Below are 18972 nucleotides of genomic sequence, written 5' to 3'. Positions count from 1 at the left end.
GAGTGTAAATCTGACCGCAGCCAGCTTCTGAACCGCAGCTCAGGAATAACCAATCCGATCGCAACCGAATTGGGGTATCATGCACACATAACACATAGCAAGCACATGCAACCCACATTAACACATTGGGAAGGGGAGAAAGCGTATAACAAAACCTATGCGTGATCCTTCACATACTAAGAATGGTCCTAAGGGGTTCATACTTCTTCCACCTAGGTCAACGGGATACCAATTCAACTAGCATGCAATATAAAAGACTCATAAACCTACGAACGGTACCTGAAACATCAAACTAGACACGGCACGATGAACGGAGTCCGTTGGGACACCACGGGGATCGGGGAAACATCAAACGGGGAAGCCGGGGTCCCGAATGGGGGAGATTTCCAGCGGGTAGCCGGTGGGTAGGGGGCCACCCGCCGGCTGCCCGCCGGTAAACACTGTTCCGGGCAGCGGGTCGCCGGCGGGCAGCTGCCCCCCCGCCGGCTGCCCGCTGCCGGAGACGCCCCTTCTGGCTGCGGGTAGGTGGCGGGTCCCCTACCCCCCACTGACTCTTTATACACAAAACGCCCCGGGAACCATTGTAGAACCCGAAACCATGCTTTGACACTTTCCAACGCAATTAACGATCAACACGTAGACAATTAACGGATCAAATACGAGAAACGTACGGCACATAACCTATCATGCTTTTCTAAACATAATCGACACCCAAACATGCGATTTCCCCACCCGATACACCAAGAATAATATCATACGATACAACCTAGGGTTCTAGTCACTTTTATACCAACAAGAATACGATTCGTCTTCTAATTACAAGATTCGGTACAAATAACACATAAGCATCCAGAATGCCATACAATTATCAAGAACGACATATAAACATCAAGAACTCCACATAATCATCAAGAACACCATAATTATCAAGAATCTCCCAATATCAAGATCACCCATGGAATTATCCCATCAATCATCAATAATAATATCACAAATCATTAATACACAATAATATGGGGAAATCCTACGGGGGAAATCATAGCTATGAAAATAGGTTTTGTTGAGACATGGGTTACCTCTTAGCCTTAATTAATTCCTTGGCTACGAAGGATCTTTCTTTAAGCTTTCTTGCTTTCTTGATTTCTTCTAATGGGATTCTTGGAGCTCTTTTGGGGTGGTGGGGCGTTATTCTTGTGGTGGGGATTCTAAGTGCCTCCTTGTGTTCCCTATTTATATATCTAAGAGTCTTACTTAGGCCTAATTACTATAGGTTTGCTAACTCTATTTCTTTTGGGATTAAGGATTGGGTTTAGGGATAAGGGTCCATGGTCCATAGTGGACCATATTAATTAATTAAAGGGAATCCTAATCGTAGTCTGAATAGTAAAAGGCCTACTTCCTTTATTCCTAATAGATAACTAGGTCTAGGATTCCTAATTAGAATCTGAATAGTAAAGGGTTTACTTTCTTTATTCCTAATAGGCTTAGGACTCTAATTTAGGCAAGGGTCCACGGTTCATGGTGGACCTTATTAATTAATTAAAGAAAACCTAACCGAATTAAATCATATTTAATTATTATTAACGGGATTAATTTAATAATTAATCCGGGATTGAAGGCCGTAACACGGGGTGTTACATGCCCGACCACGATCGCGGAATCCGTTTGAGCCCGAATATATTCAGCCCCCAAATCTCGAGCACACTGCAAGCCGTTGACAAAGGATTCGTACTCGGCTTCATTGTTGGTCGGCTGGAACTGATACATAAGGGCGAAGTAGACCTTAAATCCCTCTGGGCTCGTGACGACCACTCCTCCTCCTGCCCCTTTCTTGCTGCTCGACCCATCAGTAGCCAACGACCACCACTCGGCCTCAGGGTCCGCGACCTCGGGGGGTCGGGTATCTCGAGCGGTGCACTCGACCAAGAAATCTGCAAGGGCTTGAACTTTGATGGCTGGTCTTGGTCGGTATTCAATCGCGTACTGGGTCAGCATTAACGCCCACTTGACTAGGCGACCGGATGACGAAGCAGTTCGGAGGACTGGCCCGATCGGTTGATCGGTTAACACGCGAATTGCTCGACCTTGGAAGTAGGGAGCCAACTTCTTCGCGGCAATGTCCAAGGCATAGACGACCTTCTCAAGCCGGGAATACCGGAGCTCGGGACCATGTAGCGCGTGGCTTACATAGTACACCGGTCGCTGGACCCCTTCCGGATCGGTTCGGCACAATACTGTGCTTACTGCTCGATCGGATACGGCGAGGTACACGTCTAGCTCTTCCCCGAGCTCAGGCTTCGACAGCACAATTGGTGACATAAGATATTCCTTTAGCTCGTCGAAAGCCGCTCGGCACTCGTCGTCCCAGACGAACCCATTGACTTTACGCAATACCTTGAAGAAAGGTAAAGCGCGCTCGGCTAATTTGGAGAGGAACCAGCTGAGTGCAGCCAACCGACCAGTCAATTGCTGGACTTCCCGAACGGTTGAAGGTGGTTGCATGTCCAGAATTACCTTAACTTTGGCCGGGTTGGGCTCGATTCCCCTCTTGGTCATCATATAGCCGAGGAATTTCCCGGTCTGAACCGCAAATGTGCACTTGGTTGGGTTCAGCCTCAACTGGTACCTCCTCATGATGTGAAAGCATTCCCGGAGGTCGCGAGTGTGGTCGGATCGGTCCCGACTCTTGACCAGCTTATCGTCAATATACGCCTCCATCGTTCGGCCTAGCAGATCGGCGAAGAGCATATTGACCATCCTCTAATAGGTCGCTCCCGCGTTACGGAGGCCGAACGGCATCACTCGGTAGCAATACAACCCGTCCGGGGTCACGAAAGCTGTTTTGCTCTCGTCTTCATGGTGAATCATAATTTGATGATATCCCTTGAATGCATCCATGAAGCTCATCAACTCGGCCCCGGCCGTCTCGTCAACCATCTGGTGGATACTCGGTAGTGGATATGGGTCGAGCGGGCAGGCCTTATTGAGATCGGTAAAAACAATGCACATCCTCCAAGCTGGGGGCTTAGGAACAAGAACAATGTTGGCCACCCACTCGGGATAGATCACCGGTCGGATGTGCTCGATCGCCGCCATTTTCTTGACCTCTTCTCTAAGAACTCGCGGCGATCGAATGAAAGGTGCCGAGTCTTTTGCACGACCGGCTTAGCTGCGAGATCGACGGCTAGCTTGTGACAAATTATCGTTCGGTCGATCCCAGGCATGTCTTCGGGCCCCCATGCAAAGATATCGGTAAACTCTCGGATTATTGCCAAGACTTCCGCTCGGAGCTCGGGGGTGAGGGCCCGGGCAATCTTGATTTTCCTGTCTGGTCGGTCCTCGGACAGGGGAACTTCTTCTATTTCCTCGGAAGGCCTGGGTTGCTCCTTCCGGTCGTTGGAGACCTCCTTGGCGATCGTGTTCACCCGGGAAGACGTACTAGCATCACGCCTATTGACCGCTCGGGTGTAACACTTCCGGGCGAATTGGACATCGCCATGGACCACACCGACCCCATTAGGGGTGGGGAATTTCATGCACAGGTGGGGCATTGAAATTATCCCACTAATTTTCATGATCGCGGGTCGGCCCAAGATGATGTTGTGGACGCAATGCAGATTGACCACAACGAACTCCATCTTGGTCTTGATCGACTTCGGGGGGGTGCCGATCTCAACTAGGAGCGTAATTTTTCCTTCGGGGTAGATGAGAGCCCCGGTAAATCCCGACAAGGGTACGCCGACCGGAGTCAGTTCGCGCTTGTCGAGGTTGAGCTTTTCGAACACGTCCAAATAAAGGACGTCGACACTGCTCCCAGTGTCTACCATAACCCTCTGGACATCCGTCCCTTTCACGTCAATAGTGACCATGAGAGCCTCCATACCGTGGTCACCACTGCTGGGTTGATCTTCAAGGGAGAAGGTTATGAGCTCCATTTTCTGTCTCTTCCCGGTGTCTCGGGAATCTACGATGGCGACCGGGCAGTTCTCCCTCGGTCGGGAAGCGTCCTCCAATCCACCAAAGATTACGTGGATGGTCGGCTTGCCTGCCGGTCGGCTACTTGATGGGGGGCCAGGATCTCGTCGGTCGTCTCGACGGTCATCTCTCCGGTCATCTCTTCGGTCCTGACCCGACCGATCGGAACGTCCATCACGATCAGAGCGATCGGAGCGGTGATGGGATCGTCGATGATCTCTGCGATCGGTATTCTTCTTTGTTTCTTCTCTCTTCCCCACACACTTGTCCAACTTTCCATGATTGAGAAGATCCTCCAAGAGTTGGCGCAAGTGGGTACACTCCTCAGTGTCATGCCCGGCACATCGATGGTAAGCACAATGCTTACTCTTGTCAGGGCCGTCTTGATCGGGATGGGGGAGTTTTATGAGATTGCAGGACTGTGCGTACTGCATGGCCTCCGCCGCGGATCGGTTTAAGGCCGTAAACTCACCAGGCCTGGTGCGGGATCGGGGATGGTCGTTACCCGATCGATGGTCCGCCCGGCCGGCCAGTTTACAGGACGAGGACCCGACCTCCTGCGAGCGTTTCACAGCGTTCGCCTTGCCGGCGTTAGCATAATCTGTGACCCTTCGAAGGGCCTCTTCATATGTGGCCGGGGGGTGGAGGATGAAATCCTGATAGAGGTAGCCCGCCCGGAGAGAAATATGAAGCATGTGGGTGGCGGTGGCATCGTCCATTGGCTCGACTTCCCCGACCGCAACCTTCCACTTGACAAGGAAATCGGTCAAGCTCTCCCCTTCGAGCTGCTTGGCCTTTTCTAGATACATATGGGGCTTCCTCACCACCTTGGAGGTGATGAACTTCTTCACGAACTTGATCGCCAGGGTATTAAAATCGGCAATAGACCCTGGCTGTAACGTTCGGAACCATTCCGCCGCCCGACCGGTGAGCGTGGAATAGAAAGCCCTGCACATCACGGCATCTGTCACGCCCTTCATCATCATGTTGCCGTAGTAATCATTGACGTGGACCTCAGGGTCCGTACGGCCATCGTAACTCTTCTCCCCCGAGACTTTCAGATCGAGCGGGTATGGCTGGGCCATTATCTCCGCTTTAAAGGGTGTCCTTAATAAGGACGACTGGTCGATCAGGGGTCTCACCGAATGCTCGTTCCGGAATTGAGCAAACTCCGCCTGGAGGTTGTAGAGTAATCCTCGGGTCTCGTTGAGCTCGGCCGTCTGGGCTTGGGTTGACTCCCGAGCGCGTCATCGACGGTGAGATCTCGACCCGCTATGCCCGAATGAAGCCTCCTGGCTGGCCTCCTGCATCTGTACATCTGCAGTTTGCCGGCTCGGGCCCTGTGGTCCCAAACGTTGCCGCATCGCCGGTCGGAGATGGCCGAATGCTACCGCCCAGTTGACTTCTTCGGGGTCCTCCGCTTGGGCCGAAACCTCCGATTGTGCTTCTGGGGCCTGCCGTGGTACCTCCATCGCATCAGCACCCCCCGACCCCAACCGCGAACGAGCCGAGCGTCGAGCCCGGGAAGTGGGCTGATGCTGCGGCTCTACTTGAGCAGTCAGGTAGATTGGAGGGGCGGCGGATGGAGCCGTGTACGCAGGCGTGTAGGGTGGATAGCCGATTGGATAGAACATCAGTTGAGCGGCCCAGTACCCGTATGGAGGAGGTGGGACCGGGTAAGGGTACTGCCCGGGGAACTGGGACTGCGGACCGGGTGTTGGATATCCCGGTTGAATGTAGTTGACCAGCTGTTGGGGGGCCGGATACTGAGATGCTGGATGTGGTGGTGAAAGGTTGAGATTAAGGTCGACTGTCTGACCTTGATACTGGGTCGACTGGTGATCGGATGAGCTCGCAGCATTCACTTGGTCGTCACGAACAAATCGTATGCGTAAGGATACATGATGATAGGTAGGACGGGTGCTCGTCAAGACGTTAGCTTTCCTGCACGGGTCCCCACGGACGGCGCCAAAATGATAGTACTAATTGCCACGTAATGCGGTAATTAAACTAAGAAGACCAATTAAAGCAATTAAATATCTTTATTGATCAAGGTGAAGGCCCTAAGTACAATCTAAATGGCTGTTCTGAGTACCGACTGACTGCGGTCGGGATTCTCTAACAACAACCTATCGATCGTCCAAAAGCCCCCCACACTGTTGCTATCGCGTGTATTTATAGCCGTGGAGCCGGAGACACAAGTCCGGCCGTCCGGCATGTCACCCACGTAGCAACCACGTGTCGCCCTCCCGGGTGCCCTACCTGTCAGCACTTGGCCGGGCCCTCACCCCCTGACCTCCGCGACCTGATCGGCCGCCACCGCGCTGAACAGCAAGAGCCGCCGGAGCACCGCCGTAATCACGGCTGGCGATAAATTCCTGGGCGCCGAGGAAGTCCGCCAACTCCTGGAGCATGACCGGCTGCCCACGGACGGCAAGAGACGCGGTGAGGGCACGGAATTCCGGTCTCAAGCCGCGAAAAACAAAGAGATTCTGATCGTCGAGGGAGACGACGCGGCCGGCGAGGGTGAGCTCTTCAACAATCACCTGAGCTCGCCCGATGTAATCCGCAACCGAAGAATCACCCTGGTCCAGTCCTTGCAACTGGCCGAGAAGGTTTAACGCGCGGGAGGAAGACGACAACGTTTGAACAATGGCCTCCCAAAGGGCATGACTCGTGCGACGTCCGACGGCGATTGGCATGACCTCGTCGGAGAGGGAGGAAACAAGCATGGACAACAATGCTTGATCTTGACGCATCCAAACAGCATAGGTGGGGTTCGGCCGTGGCATGGCGTCGGCAGTGTCAGCGTCGGCAGCAAGAAGAACAGCCGGTGAGGGTTTCGTACCATCAACAAACCCCATTAGGTCATGCCCGTGAAGAAACGGGACGACTTGCGTACGCCAGAACAAATAATTCTTATAGGTTAACTTCGTACTGATGAAGTGACGTGCGGTGGATAGCGACACAATTGACGACGAACTTGACGACATAGCAGCATCAGACACGGTCCGTTCGGAGGAATTAACAGATCCGTCAGCCATAGGGACGAGAGACAAAGAAAAAACCCTAGCTTACTGATACCAGATGAGAACTGATTGTATTGTATTTACTGAACTGGATTACAATGAGATCAGATGATGTGAATATATAGAATAGAGAGTCACAGTGTGACAATGATAAGAAGTAGAGAGTCACAGTGTGACAATGATAAAAAGTTCTAAACAGACTCATATACATAGAGTCCTAATAGAGAGTCCTTGGAGTTAGGGATTCAACATTTTGGGAAGAATGAATCAGATTCCACCTTGCATTACATTATAAACTCTGATCTAAAAATTGTGTCTGCCTTACTACAAATGTAAATACATAATCTGAATGTCATTTTGGATCATCATCTACAAATGCAAGATAGACTTGGTACATAGTATAATTTCCCCTCCACCACTACGGATGGTCTGCTTATTTGTTCCGAGCGGGGGACTCTGAATGTTTGATCCCTATATAGGCTATGGTTTTTCCTCTCCACATGCAAAAAGATGAGATGAAAATTGGTAATTGGTGGGACAAAATGTGCAATATAACTGCGTTCTGAAAATGCTGCTATTTTCACTTCAAAATTATCAATCACCTACCTACAACTACTATTACTACTAGTACTAGGAACTACAAAATATACATCCCACTTGTAACTCAACTACACTTTCAAAGACTAATATACATCAATGTGAACTAGCTTCACACACTTTACCCTACCTCATCACTTTTTTAAGGGGAAAATTGAATCACAAATGTAAGCTATGCAAACCCAATCACAAGAGAATGGCACTAACAACAAAAACACTCTTCTAACCAAGCAAATATTTACACAAATGCTCAACTACATACACTTTAAACAACCCCACTACTAACATCATTGCTATTATTTGCTGCCTACTATCCTTTCACTATAGCCAACTTACAATATAAGGTTGAAGACTTGAGCAGCTGCCAAAACATGTCCAAAATGATCACATTTCCAATCTTCATGTCCTCAGAGCCACTTTGATGCTTGCTAATACTCAAAAAAGATCAGAAAAGGTTTACAATTCCAATCTGGATGGGATATTACCACTCTTAGCATTGAAACCAGCAGATCTAGAAAAACCTCCTTCGTAGGTTCTTGGTGGTTGCTTGATAAGATCGCATAAGAAGTCCTACACCAATACCAACGCCTACGCACATCCCAAGGCCTATTCCAACGCCAACCCTCAAGCCAGCATTAAACCAGGACAATTGCCCATCTTCACCAGGGTACATTCCGTCATAATATGAGCCATGTACAGCTTTCTCATCTAAACCGTAATCATCCATATCTGCCTCTGCTATCTGCCAATGAAACCAAAGCAAAAATTTTAAGACAAAATACATAAATAAAATAGAATATAAAGATAGCACCTTGTCATATGGAAGGGAAGAGAGCATATGACATGAGAGAGAGAGAGAGAGAGAGAGAGAGGGCACAAACAGGTAAAGCATTAGCAAATAGGAAATAAGTGATCATTCAGATTCCAGTCTTTCAGTCTGTTGTGTTACTTGTTGGATTATAGGGCATTCACAAAATATTATCAAATCAGCATCTGGATGATCCGATGATCTTTGCTCAACCCTTATGGTTATACTTTAAAAATTACAGAATTCTATACATTGGCAATTATAGAAAATTATAACGAAATAGTAGATGAAGAATACAAGGTTTTTCATTAAGCCAATATATTCTCATAAAAAGAAGAAAAAAAAAAAAATATTTGGGTTTCCACAATCCATCTGACAAATACATCCCTATCAGAGGCCATTGAAGCTATATGGCAATTTATTGCCCTAAAAAATTATCTAGGGAAGCTACTAGCACTTTAGCTGCTTGTGGTTTTGTCATTGAAGCACCCTAGGGGCTAGGAGCCCTCCCCTTTCCAGAGGGAACTGCCCTTTGAAGCACCACTAATTGTAATAGGAGCAGTGGAGCACAACCACTTCTCCCAGCAGTCATTGCAAGAATTGCAAAACCATAAATAGAAACTGAAGTGGTGGACCCTAATATTGGCCAAAAGCTTGGACGCCCAACTACAGAAGGAAGTTTTGAGTAAGGTTGACAAAAGTGGAGGGTTTTATCCTTAATATTCATACGAATCCATTTACATGAAACTGAGAGGCTCACTTGCGAAGTGGATCATAGTAGAGGTAGAGAAAAACATTGATAAAGGGAATCTTTCTCCAAACTTATTCAATGACAATACAAGAATTCTGAATCAGATCAGAGCATAGACCCTGACATAGCTGATATAGCACAAGTCTTCAACAATGGCATTTATCATAAAAACCTCTCACTGTGCCTACCGAGATATGCATAAAAGAAAAGAAAGGGCAAAGTTATTTCAAAGTAGGTTCATCAACTAATTGAATATAGAAAGGTGGTTATAACCTCAGATTCAGAAGGTTTAGACTTCCTTTTAAGCCTTATAAGGAAGAGTCATCCTTATTTGTTGCTTTACTAGGCTGTGCTTATGTCTGATTGTCTGGTTTGCATAGGGATGAGAATGCCACATCCACTCATAAGCAAGGAGGAAAGGACTTGTGCCCCCCTCCAGTTTTATTCTTTTTTCTTCGTGATTAATAAACAAAATATTAAAAAAGGCTCATGTATCCAGTACTTCAATATGAAGGAGGAAAGTTCTTCAATTTTTCATTTATCCTACTCAACCTTCATATATGCATGTGCTTCACATAAGATGATATGCCCCATGTCTAATTGTAGACTAAATTCTGTTGATGTCTCAACTCACATATGACTCCTAGAATAATTGCAGACAATTTTCCATAGCTGTCACACATGACAACAGATTCAGGGGCTGCCTGCCAATCCAGGAAACTCTAATAGGATATTTCATTATTTCAAATGGCTTATACGATGTACACATTGTAGCAAAACTTTTTAAGTTGGTAATTTAATACCACAATTTGAAACATCAATTCAATTCTAGCCAATTCTTTAACTTAATTTACTCTTAGAAAACTTCATTTGTTTACCCATTTAAAACTACTCTATATTTTTATGAAAAAGAATTGGTCTACTTAACATATATTGATCATTTATGATTTTTTTTTCGAAACTTGTGTTAAAATAACTAATGTAAGTTACACACAATAATGCAATATTTCAGCGATACTCTCAACCTAATAGAGAATATCAATCATTCTCACAACCATTATGCCAAATTCATGTCAAATAGGATTTTTTTTTTTTAATTTTATTTTAGGATAATATAAACAAGTGGCTAAAATTGTGCCATCCTTTCAAATTTACCAATAAGCCTATTTCAAATCTTACTCTTTAAGATTATTATTCTGAAACAGGATCCTGTCATCATTAAAATATGAGATTGTTAGAGAAACCTAAATGCTGTAAGAAACCAGCATACTATATTACCCCAAAGGATTGATAATTTGATACCCATAATAATTATTTCTCTAGTATTAGACTGCCAAGCATTTGCATACCAACAAAATAGTTAAGTCACACCATTGGAAATCACTAAAACACCTAAAGATTAACACAACCACATTCCTATATAGAAGACATGGAAGAGCCAAAATGAGATAAATAAGACAAGTATGAGGTTGCAATACCGGTGTTTTACGTTGTAGAACCAATCCATTAACACTCCTTTGATCCTTCCAGATTTCCTCATCCTCCGGAATAGCATCCAGCATCCCCTGCCTCAACAACTTCTTTCGTGGGCTAACCTGAATAGTCTTCGTCAGGATCACCGGCACACCGGAACAGCATCCCGCTATGTAAACCTCGATCGAGGGTGAGCAAAAACTAAGCTTAGGATGAAAAAAGGACGATCCACCGGATACAAGGGAAGCCGCGGTGTAGCAATCCATGCTCCAGCCAGTTCTGGAGGAATTCTCCGACCCATTCCCATTATTCCACGGCGTCTCCACCCTCTCCAACGACCCACACAGAATCAACACATCTTTCATCTCCTGCACCTCAAATTCCACCGGCCCGGAAACCCTGACGTTGTCGGTGCTCACGTAAGTTACCTCCGATGAATCCTTATCGGCGCGATCGAGGCGGAGCGTGATCGAGGCTGCATCGGAGGCAGGGAGGCGAGACCCGTTTATCTCCAACCACACCCCCATCTCACGGCGGAGATGTCGGAGAATTAGGTGGTTTGGTACGGCGTCAACTGTACAAGGAGCAATCCGTACGTAGAACAAACGTATCTCTAAGCAACCTCCCGTGAAATTCGAGCCTTTATAGATCCTCATCGGCACTTCCTCGTCTTGTTTGTCCATCTGAACCCCAATTTTTAACGGCGAGGGATCAAATTAGGGCTTTTGCGGGAGAGAAGGAGAGAGGGTGAGTTGGAATAGTGAAAAGGGGAGAGAGTTGATCATCAGAGGAAAGAAGACGATGGCGAAATATTATGGCCAAGCGGAGCGTGAATTACACGCGTCGTTGCATTTAGACGGTGGCTCTAAACATCGAAGGCACGCGTACCATCAGCAATTATATCGTGGATCGTGGTCCGGCAACTACAACAGTTACAGCTTAGCGGAGCAGTGTATTTGGTATGTTAATTACGAAATGAAACTGCAGTATAAACAAAATGAAATTGAATAATAATTTCATATGTTTGAGTATATATTGTTCTGTGAAATTATAGTTACGTCTGTTTGGAAAGTAAGAAAATGACTTCTGAAAAATGTTTTTTAGAAAATGAGTCATTTTTTAGAAAATATTTTCCTTTTCGATGTTTGGTTACATTCTGAAAAACTTGGTGTGTTTGGTTCATTTTCTGGAAAATGAGTAAAATTGTATAATTAAACATTTTACTTATTTTATTTAGAATATTATAACATATATAATAATATAATAACAATTTTAAATATAATAAAAAATAATTAATAAGATATCAAAATAACTCACCTAATTCAAAACAACAACACTAATAATAAGGAATAAGGTTCAAATTGGCCACTTAACGTAACCTGAAAATGCAATTAGGTCACTGAAAAAAAAAAAAAAGTACAATTAGGCCACTGAAGACTCCAAAAACGTACAATTAGGTCACTGAACACTCCAAATGTATGAAATTTCTCCCACAAATTACCATCAATTTTAGCAGGTTACTTGCTTACTGAGTTGACTTTTTAATAATTTTTAAATAAATTTTTAAAAAAATAAAAAAATAAATAATAAATAAAACGACGGGGTGGCTTGCAGGCACCCCGTCGTTTTTTTTTTAATTAAAATTTATTAAAAATTAAAAATTATTAAAAATGCTAACTCAGTTGTCATGTAAGTAGGTAACCTGCTATCAGGTGAAATTACATACATCTGGAGTGTTTAGTGACTTAATTGTACTTTTTTTTCGTTCAGAGACCTAATTGCATTTTCAGGTTACGTTCAGTGGCAATTTAAACATTATTCCTAATAATAATAATAATAATAATAATAATAATAATAATAAGTGGTATAGTAGTGGTGGTATGGTGGTGGTGGTGTAGTGATAGTGGTAGTAGTGTTATTTGTTATATAATAATAATAATAATTAATAATAATAATAATAATAATAATAATAATAATAATAATAATAACAACTGGTGGTGGTATCGCGGTGGCGGTGGTTGCGGCGTAGTGGCGTTGCGGTGGTATGGTGGTGGTGCAGCGACAACAGTGGTAGTGTGGTATTGTACTAGTGGTAGTGGTGATGGTGGTAGTGAGGTGGTGGTGGTATGGTGTTGATGGCGTTGGTGGTGGTAGTGGTGGTGGTGATTGCGGTGGTATGGTGGCGGTGGTGTTAGTGGTAGTGTGGTCTTGTACTGGTGGTGTTGATGGTGTTGGTGGTATGATGTTGGTGTAAAAGTTGGAAAATGACTTCACCCAAAACAAGCCTATTTTCCAAAGTCAATGGAAAATGATTTCCGTTGACTGGATTTTCCAGGCACATCCAAACACTAGAAACTCGGAAAATGATTTCCATAAATCATTTTTCAGGTTTCCAAACACACCCTTATATTGAAATGATATTGTAGTTGTATTGTAATGAAACTATAGTGTATATAAAATGAAACTGAATAACAATTTCACATATTTGTGTGTATAATGTCGAATGAAACTGTAGTTATATCAAAATGAAACTGTAATTGTGTTGAAATGAAATTATAGTGTATACAAAATGAAACTGAATAACAATTTTACATATTTGAGTGTATATTGTCCAGTGAAACTGTAATTATATCGAAATGATAATGTAGTTGTGTTGTAATGAAACTATAGTGTATATAAAATGAAACTGAATAACAGTTTCACATATTTGAGTGTATAATGTCGAATGAAAATGTAGTTATATCGAAATGAAACTATAGTTGTGTTGAAATGAAACTGCAGTGTATATAAAATGAAACTGAATATGTTATACAAATAGAGTTACTTTTTGCGGAATGGGTACCGTTTCTTTTCATTGAAGGAAACCGTACCGTTTTGATGTCTGGACCATAATACATTGTGGACCGCGGTCTAGAGTATAATTTGCCTGCATACCATGGCAAATTATATTATGCACCGCGGTGCATAATCGATTATGCACCGTGCCTCTTTTTTTTTTTTTAAATGAAAATAAACAGTGTTTGTTTCCGCCGTTTCGCACCCTTTTGCGAAAAGTAACTCTGTTATTCAGTGTCATTTTGTATACACTGAAGTTTCAGTTCAACACAACTACAGTTTCATTTCGATATAACTATAGTTTCATTCGATATTTATAGACTCAAATATGTGAAAATGTTATTTAATTTTATTTTATATACACTATAGTTTCATTAAAACACAACTACATGATCATTTTGATATAATTACAGCTTCATTGTACAATATACACTCAAATATGTGAAATGTTATTCAGTTTCATTTTATATACACTGCAGTTTCATTTCACTATAACTACAGTATCATTTTGATATAACTGCAGTTTCGATTTAGATATACTATAGTGTCAATTGGTGTTTAATACACCAAACAAGCGGACTCCGTTAACTCTAACAGCGGGCCGTTTCTTTACTTAAAGAAACGGCGCCGTTTTTTACCGTGGTGCACATGCACCGCGGTCTATAATATAACGACTGGCATACCATCGAATGGGCCTTTTAAATGACGGTTGATCATGGGCTGTAATCAAGTGGGCTATAAGAAAGCCCACTTCCTAGTCCTAGTAATGCAACTAATTATTCATCAATAGTAAAGAATTTAGAGCGCACATCGGATCGGATCGGGTGTGTATTCCGTTCATCCGATCGAATTTCGAATTGCATTTTAGAACTCCAATCCGTTATTTTTTATACGTAAAACCCTATCGGATATGATAACTCGGATTTCGGATTATACGGATCAGATGTCGGACTTCATTCGAATTTCAAAAAGGTCATTAATAATTGAAAAACTGAAACAAAATAAGTAACTGAAACAAAATAATATTGATATCTGATATACTAAGTCTCTATTAACAAATTTTCAAAAAAAAAAAAAAGTCTCTATTAACAAAATAAGTAATAACTAATAAGTAAACAAAATAAAACATGCAACAACTTAATAATTTTCAGAGCTAAATAATTTAATTTTACAACAAAAATGGCAAAAAGTAAACAAAATTAATCTAAGTTTAAGTGTTTAACTTCCAAAACATAAAAAAAATGCAATATTCGAAGTTAATCACTTAAACTTCAGCAATCATTCCAATCAACATCTTTTCAGCAAATCTGCTGATATCAATCACCATTTCTACACTTCTTCCTGTCAATATCAAAACTTAAAACAATATTAGACAACATATTTAGTAAACAACTAACTAAGTAACAATATTATGCTGTAGGGGCATTAGGCTAATAGCCTTATAGGCTCAGATTGCAATTTCCCATTTCAAGTAAGGATAGTGGCAAATTGCTCAAATGTGTTATAATAGCACATGAGCAACATAGCAACACTATACCATTTGTTCAGACAAGGGTGGAAGCATCATCATAGCCAAAAAAATAAGTAATAAATAATAATGCATTAAAACTGAACAGAGATCAATTCAGAGGATGAGAGGAATACCAGAGATCCAGAATGGAAGTAATGGGACATCAGTACTCAATACTGCTCAACTCTAAGTGGGGCAACATTTCTACAATAGAATTATAGAAAGTTGTCAAGCCACTTAGATAGTTAAGGCTCTTAGAGTTTCATCTTGTGAAGGCCAACAACAAACAACAGTACAACACCATAACAGATAAAGATAAATAATTAGTTAAACAAATAATAATTATAGAAAACATTGCAGGAATGGATGGCAGCATTGATGGTAGAGTAGATGCAGCTCCAGTGGGTAACTCTGCAAAACAGATAAGTAATTAGTTATTTAGTTACAAGTTACAAAAGTAAAAAATAAATGAATACAAATATTCTTACCTTTCTTCAATCTTTCAACCTCATCTAAATTTTCCTCAAGCGTGATTGGCTGATTATGTAACCTCAACCAATCTTGTGTACAAAGTAGGGCTTCCACTATTTTAAGAGTCAAGGAACTCCTAAATGCATCAAGCACCCTTCCACTTCTCAGATGCAACTGTGGAAATAAGAACTGCAAGCACATCTCTAGCCATTTTGGACAGAATAGGAAATCTCTCACTATGACTCTTCCACCACTTTAGAACATCAAAACTCACAGATTCATCATCCTCAACCAGATTTTCACTCAAGTAAATTTGTAGCTCTGTCTGCTTACTGCTTTCACCACCACTCTCCAATCTCTCTCTTTTTTTTTTTTTTTTTTTTTTTTTTTTTTTTTTTTTTTAAGTTCACTCTTCATCCTTGAGACAGGCCTACCAACTGTACAACTAGTAGCCTGAGACTGGACAGGTTGGTTAGAGGATGAACTGTCAGAGTGTGTAGCTGCATAGTCATTATACAATGCAACCATTGCATATTGGACCTTGGCAAAACAATCTTTGCCTTTGACATCTCCATACAACTGGACAAACTGGTGAGGCATGTACTCCTCCTTATCTCTGAGGTCCAGAATATTGGCAAAGAAAATGAGATGGTTCATGCAATTTTTTCTGGATCTCCCCAGTACTTATCAAACTTGTCTTTCATTTTTGTCCCCATTGCCTAATAAATACAGAAACTCAGAAAGCATAAACATTTTAAAATAGTTACAAGTTATACTCAAATAAACACAAGGGTTTTACCTTTTCAGTATTCTCAGCTTTAGTCATATCTTCCAGCATGCAACTTATATCAGAGATCTCAGAGAAGAATGTGTTAGAAGTGACATAAAGAGAACCAGATATTCTCACTGTCATTTCATAAAAAGTTTTCAAAAGCTTCATTAAGCTTTCAACAGTCTGTCAATCCAGGAAAGAAGGTGCAGAACCCAAGTCAGCAAAAAAAGATGGATCATTTTGATGATATGAGTCAAAGACACTTTGATATTGAATTGCAGTGTTGAGCATAATGTAGGTGATGTTCCACCTTGTAGGGACATCAAGCTGCAAAGTTGCTTTGGCTTCCACCCCAATGAGTTCAGCAAGCTCTCTGAACTTATTCAACCTAGCAGGTGAGTTCCTAACCCATCTCACTGCATCCCTCACCCTTTTTACTGACTCATCTGCAAACCTCAAGCCATCTTGAACCACTAAGTTTAAGATATGGGTTATACACCTCATGTGCATATACTGCACCCTAACAGAAGAAGAACCCCAAGACAACAGCTTGCTTTTAAAAAATCCCATAGCTGTATCATTAGAAGAAGCATTGTCCACTGTCACAGTGAACACATTTTTAATCCCCCACTCCAACAGACAACTCTCTAAGGCTTTGGCAATATACTCCCCCCTATGAGAAGAAACAGGGACAAAGGAAATTATTTTTTTCTGAAGCTTCCACTGGTCATCAATAAAATGTGCAGTAATGCACATATAATTAATCCTCTGGACAGAAGTCCATGTATCAGTGGTTAAACTGACCCTTTGGGTGCCCACCCTAAACAACTTCTTAAGACTCAACCTCTCATCTAGGAAAATTTGGTAGATATCCCTAGAAATAGTCCACCTAGAAGGAATCTGAAACCTAGGACAAGCTACAAGAATAAACTTCTTGAACCCCTGACCCTCAACAAACCTAAAAGGGAGTTCATCTATGATGATCATCTCACACAATGCCCTCCTAATGGCCTCTTGATTAAAGACCCATGTCCCCAAAACCCCCACAGGAGCCTCTGTTGCAGAGTTGAAACAATATTGAATGTGAGAAGCTAAGGGACTGCCTAGTATCCTTTGCATGAGGATTTCTAAGGCATGCCACCATATGATTTCTCAAAGATGATGTGCCATGTTTCTTAGACTCACAGACAAACACTTTCAGGCAGTAAAGGCACTTGCCTTTAACTACTATATTTTCAGAGTTTTTGATCTTTTCAAAGTGATCCCAGACTGGAGATCTAGACTCAACCACCTTCCTCTTTTTTGCAGGAACAACAGGAGTAACCTGAGGCTGCTGTGCAGGTTTCTCAGTGCCTTGGGCTTGTCCTCCATGTCCCTCTTGAGTTGAGGGTTGAGGTCCAGAATCAGGAACATTGATGCTCTCCATCTAAAATGATGGGCATCAATTAAAGGTCCAACAAATACAAGTACTTCAAGTACTCAGCAAAGGCAACAATCACATAAACATACAAAGAAATCAAGATTCAGACACTTGTTTGTGTCATCATGTATCAAGATTTCACATGTTCACTATTACATATTTACATTCAATTAAGGGTAATACATCCATACACTGAGTCAAAAAATGAAAGAAATCCAGATTCAGGAAATGTATCCAGTTCATCATTATCTGGATTTCAGTTAATGGCTTCCACCAATAAATGGAAATTTCAAGTTTAAAACTTGATAATTTCACATTCAAGCCTTTAACTTTTATGCAAATATGCAAATATTATCATTTAATGGCTTCCACCAATAAATGCAATCTGGAACTTCTCAAGTCTCAACAGATCACATTATCTCAGTGCACAGAAATCACAATCACAGAAACCCTAATCAAACTATCAAAGTATCACAAATTAGAGACAAGTGACATGCAATCTGGAACTTCTCAACAGATCACATTATCACGGTCCACAAAAATAACTATCACAGAAACCCTAATCAAACTATCAAAGTATCACAAATTAGAGACAAGTGACATGCAATCTGGAACTTCTCAACAGACCACATTATCACAGTTCACACAAATCACAATCTATAAGACTAGGGTGAGTAAATCAGTGAGTAAATCACAACTACAAAACTAGGGTTTGAGATTACAACAGCTTCCACCATAATAGATCACAAAATAGATCACAACATAACATAATATAACACAAATATACGAACATCTGAACATGCAGAGAATAAAATCAACAAACAATAAAACAAAAACTAGGGTTTGTGCTTTACTTGGTTTCCCCTTAATATTCCCCGGAGAACAAGTGCCGCTAATCAATAATCACCACGAGAAATCGAGAAGGGCTTCCACCACCAGACACCAACTCAACAAGTCACCAACGGCCACCGACCACCGGACAATCAGACAATTGAAGTATCAGAGTATCGAAGAAGTCAGAGTCTCAGATAGAGAAACTAGAGACTCAGAGTCTCAGACTCTCAGAGAGTAGAGAGAGGTCAGAGACTCAGAGGATGAGAGGATTGAGAGGAGTAGAGAGATTGAGAGAAGTCAGATAACATAGAAGAGAGCTGCGCAAATGGCATTCACAAGCGTTCAACATACATATATACTAACCTTAAACGACGTCGTGTAGCATATACCTAAATCTAACCCTAGGAAACTTCGGATAATCGGACGGGTCGGATACAAAAAAACCAAACCCTATCCGAAGTGCTTTATCCGATGTCGTTTAGGCTGCTGATCGGATA

General features: G+C 42.4%; 1 protein-coding gene across 1 annotated transcript; it reads right to left on the bottom strand.

Moving 5' to 3' along the window:
- Positions 1-7556: 7556 nt before the first annotated feature.
- Positions 7557-11514, bottom strand: LOC109188640 (uncharacterized protein At1g01500-like). The gene is made up of 2 exons (XM_019339289.1): positions 10639-11514; positions 7557-8343 (listed from the first exon to the last, which is right to left on the bottom strand). Exons 1-2 carry the CDS (start codon positions 11314-11316, stop codon positions 8113-8115), a joined length of 909 nt encoding a protein of 302 aa, XP_019194834.1. The 5' UTR covers positions 11317-11514; the 3' UTR covers positions 7557-8112.
- Positions 11515-18972: the final 7458 nt, after the last annotated feature.

The sequence above is a fragment of the Ipomoea nil genome, unplaced genomic scaffold (assembly GCF_001879475.1).
Source record: "Ipomoea nil cultivar Tokyo-kokei standard unplaced genomic scaffold, Asagao_1.1 scaffold1447, whole genome shotgun sequence".
In the NCBI taxonomy this organism is placed as follows: Eukaryota; Viridiplantae; Streptophyta; class Magnoliopsida; order Solanales; family Convolvulaceae; genus Ipomoea; species Ipomoea nil.
Note: the sequence above shows the minus strand (reverse complement) of the source record. Positions and strands in the feature narration are given on the sequence as shown.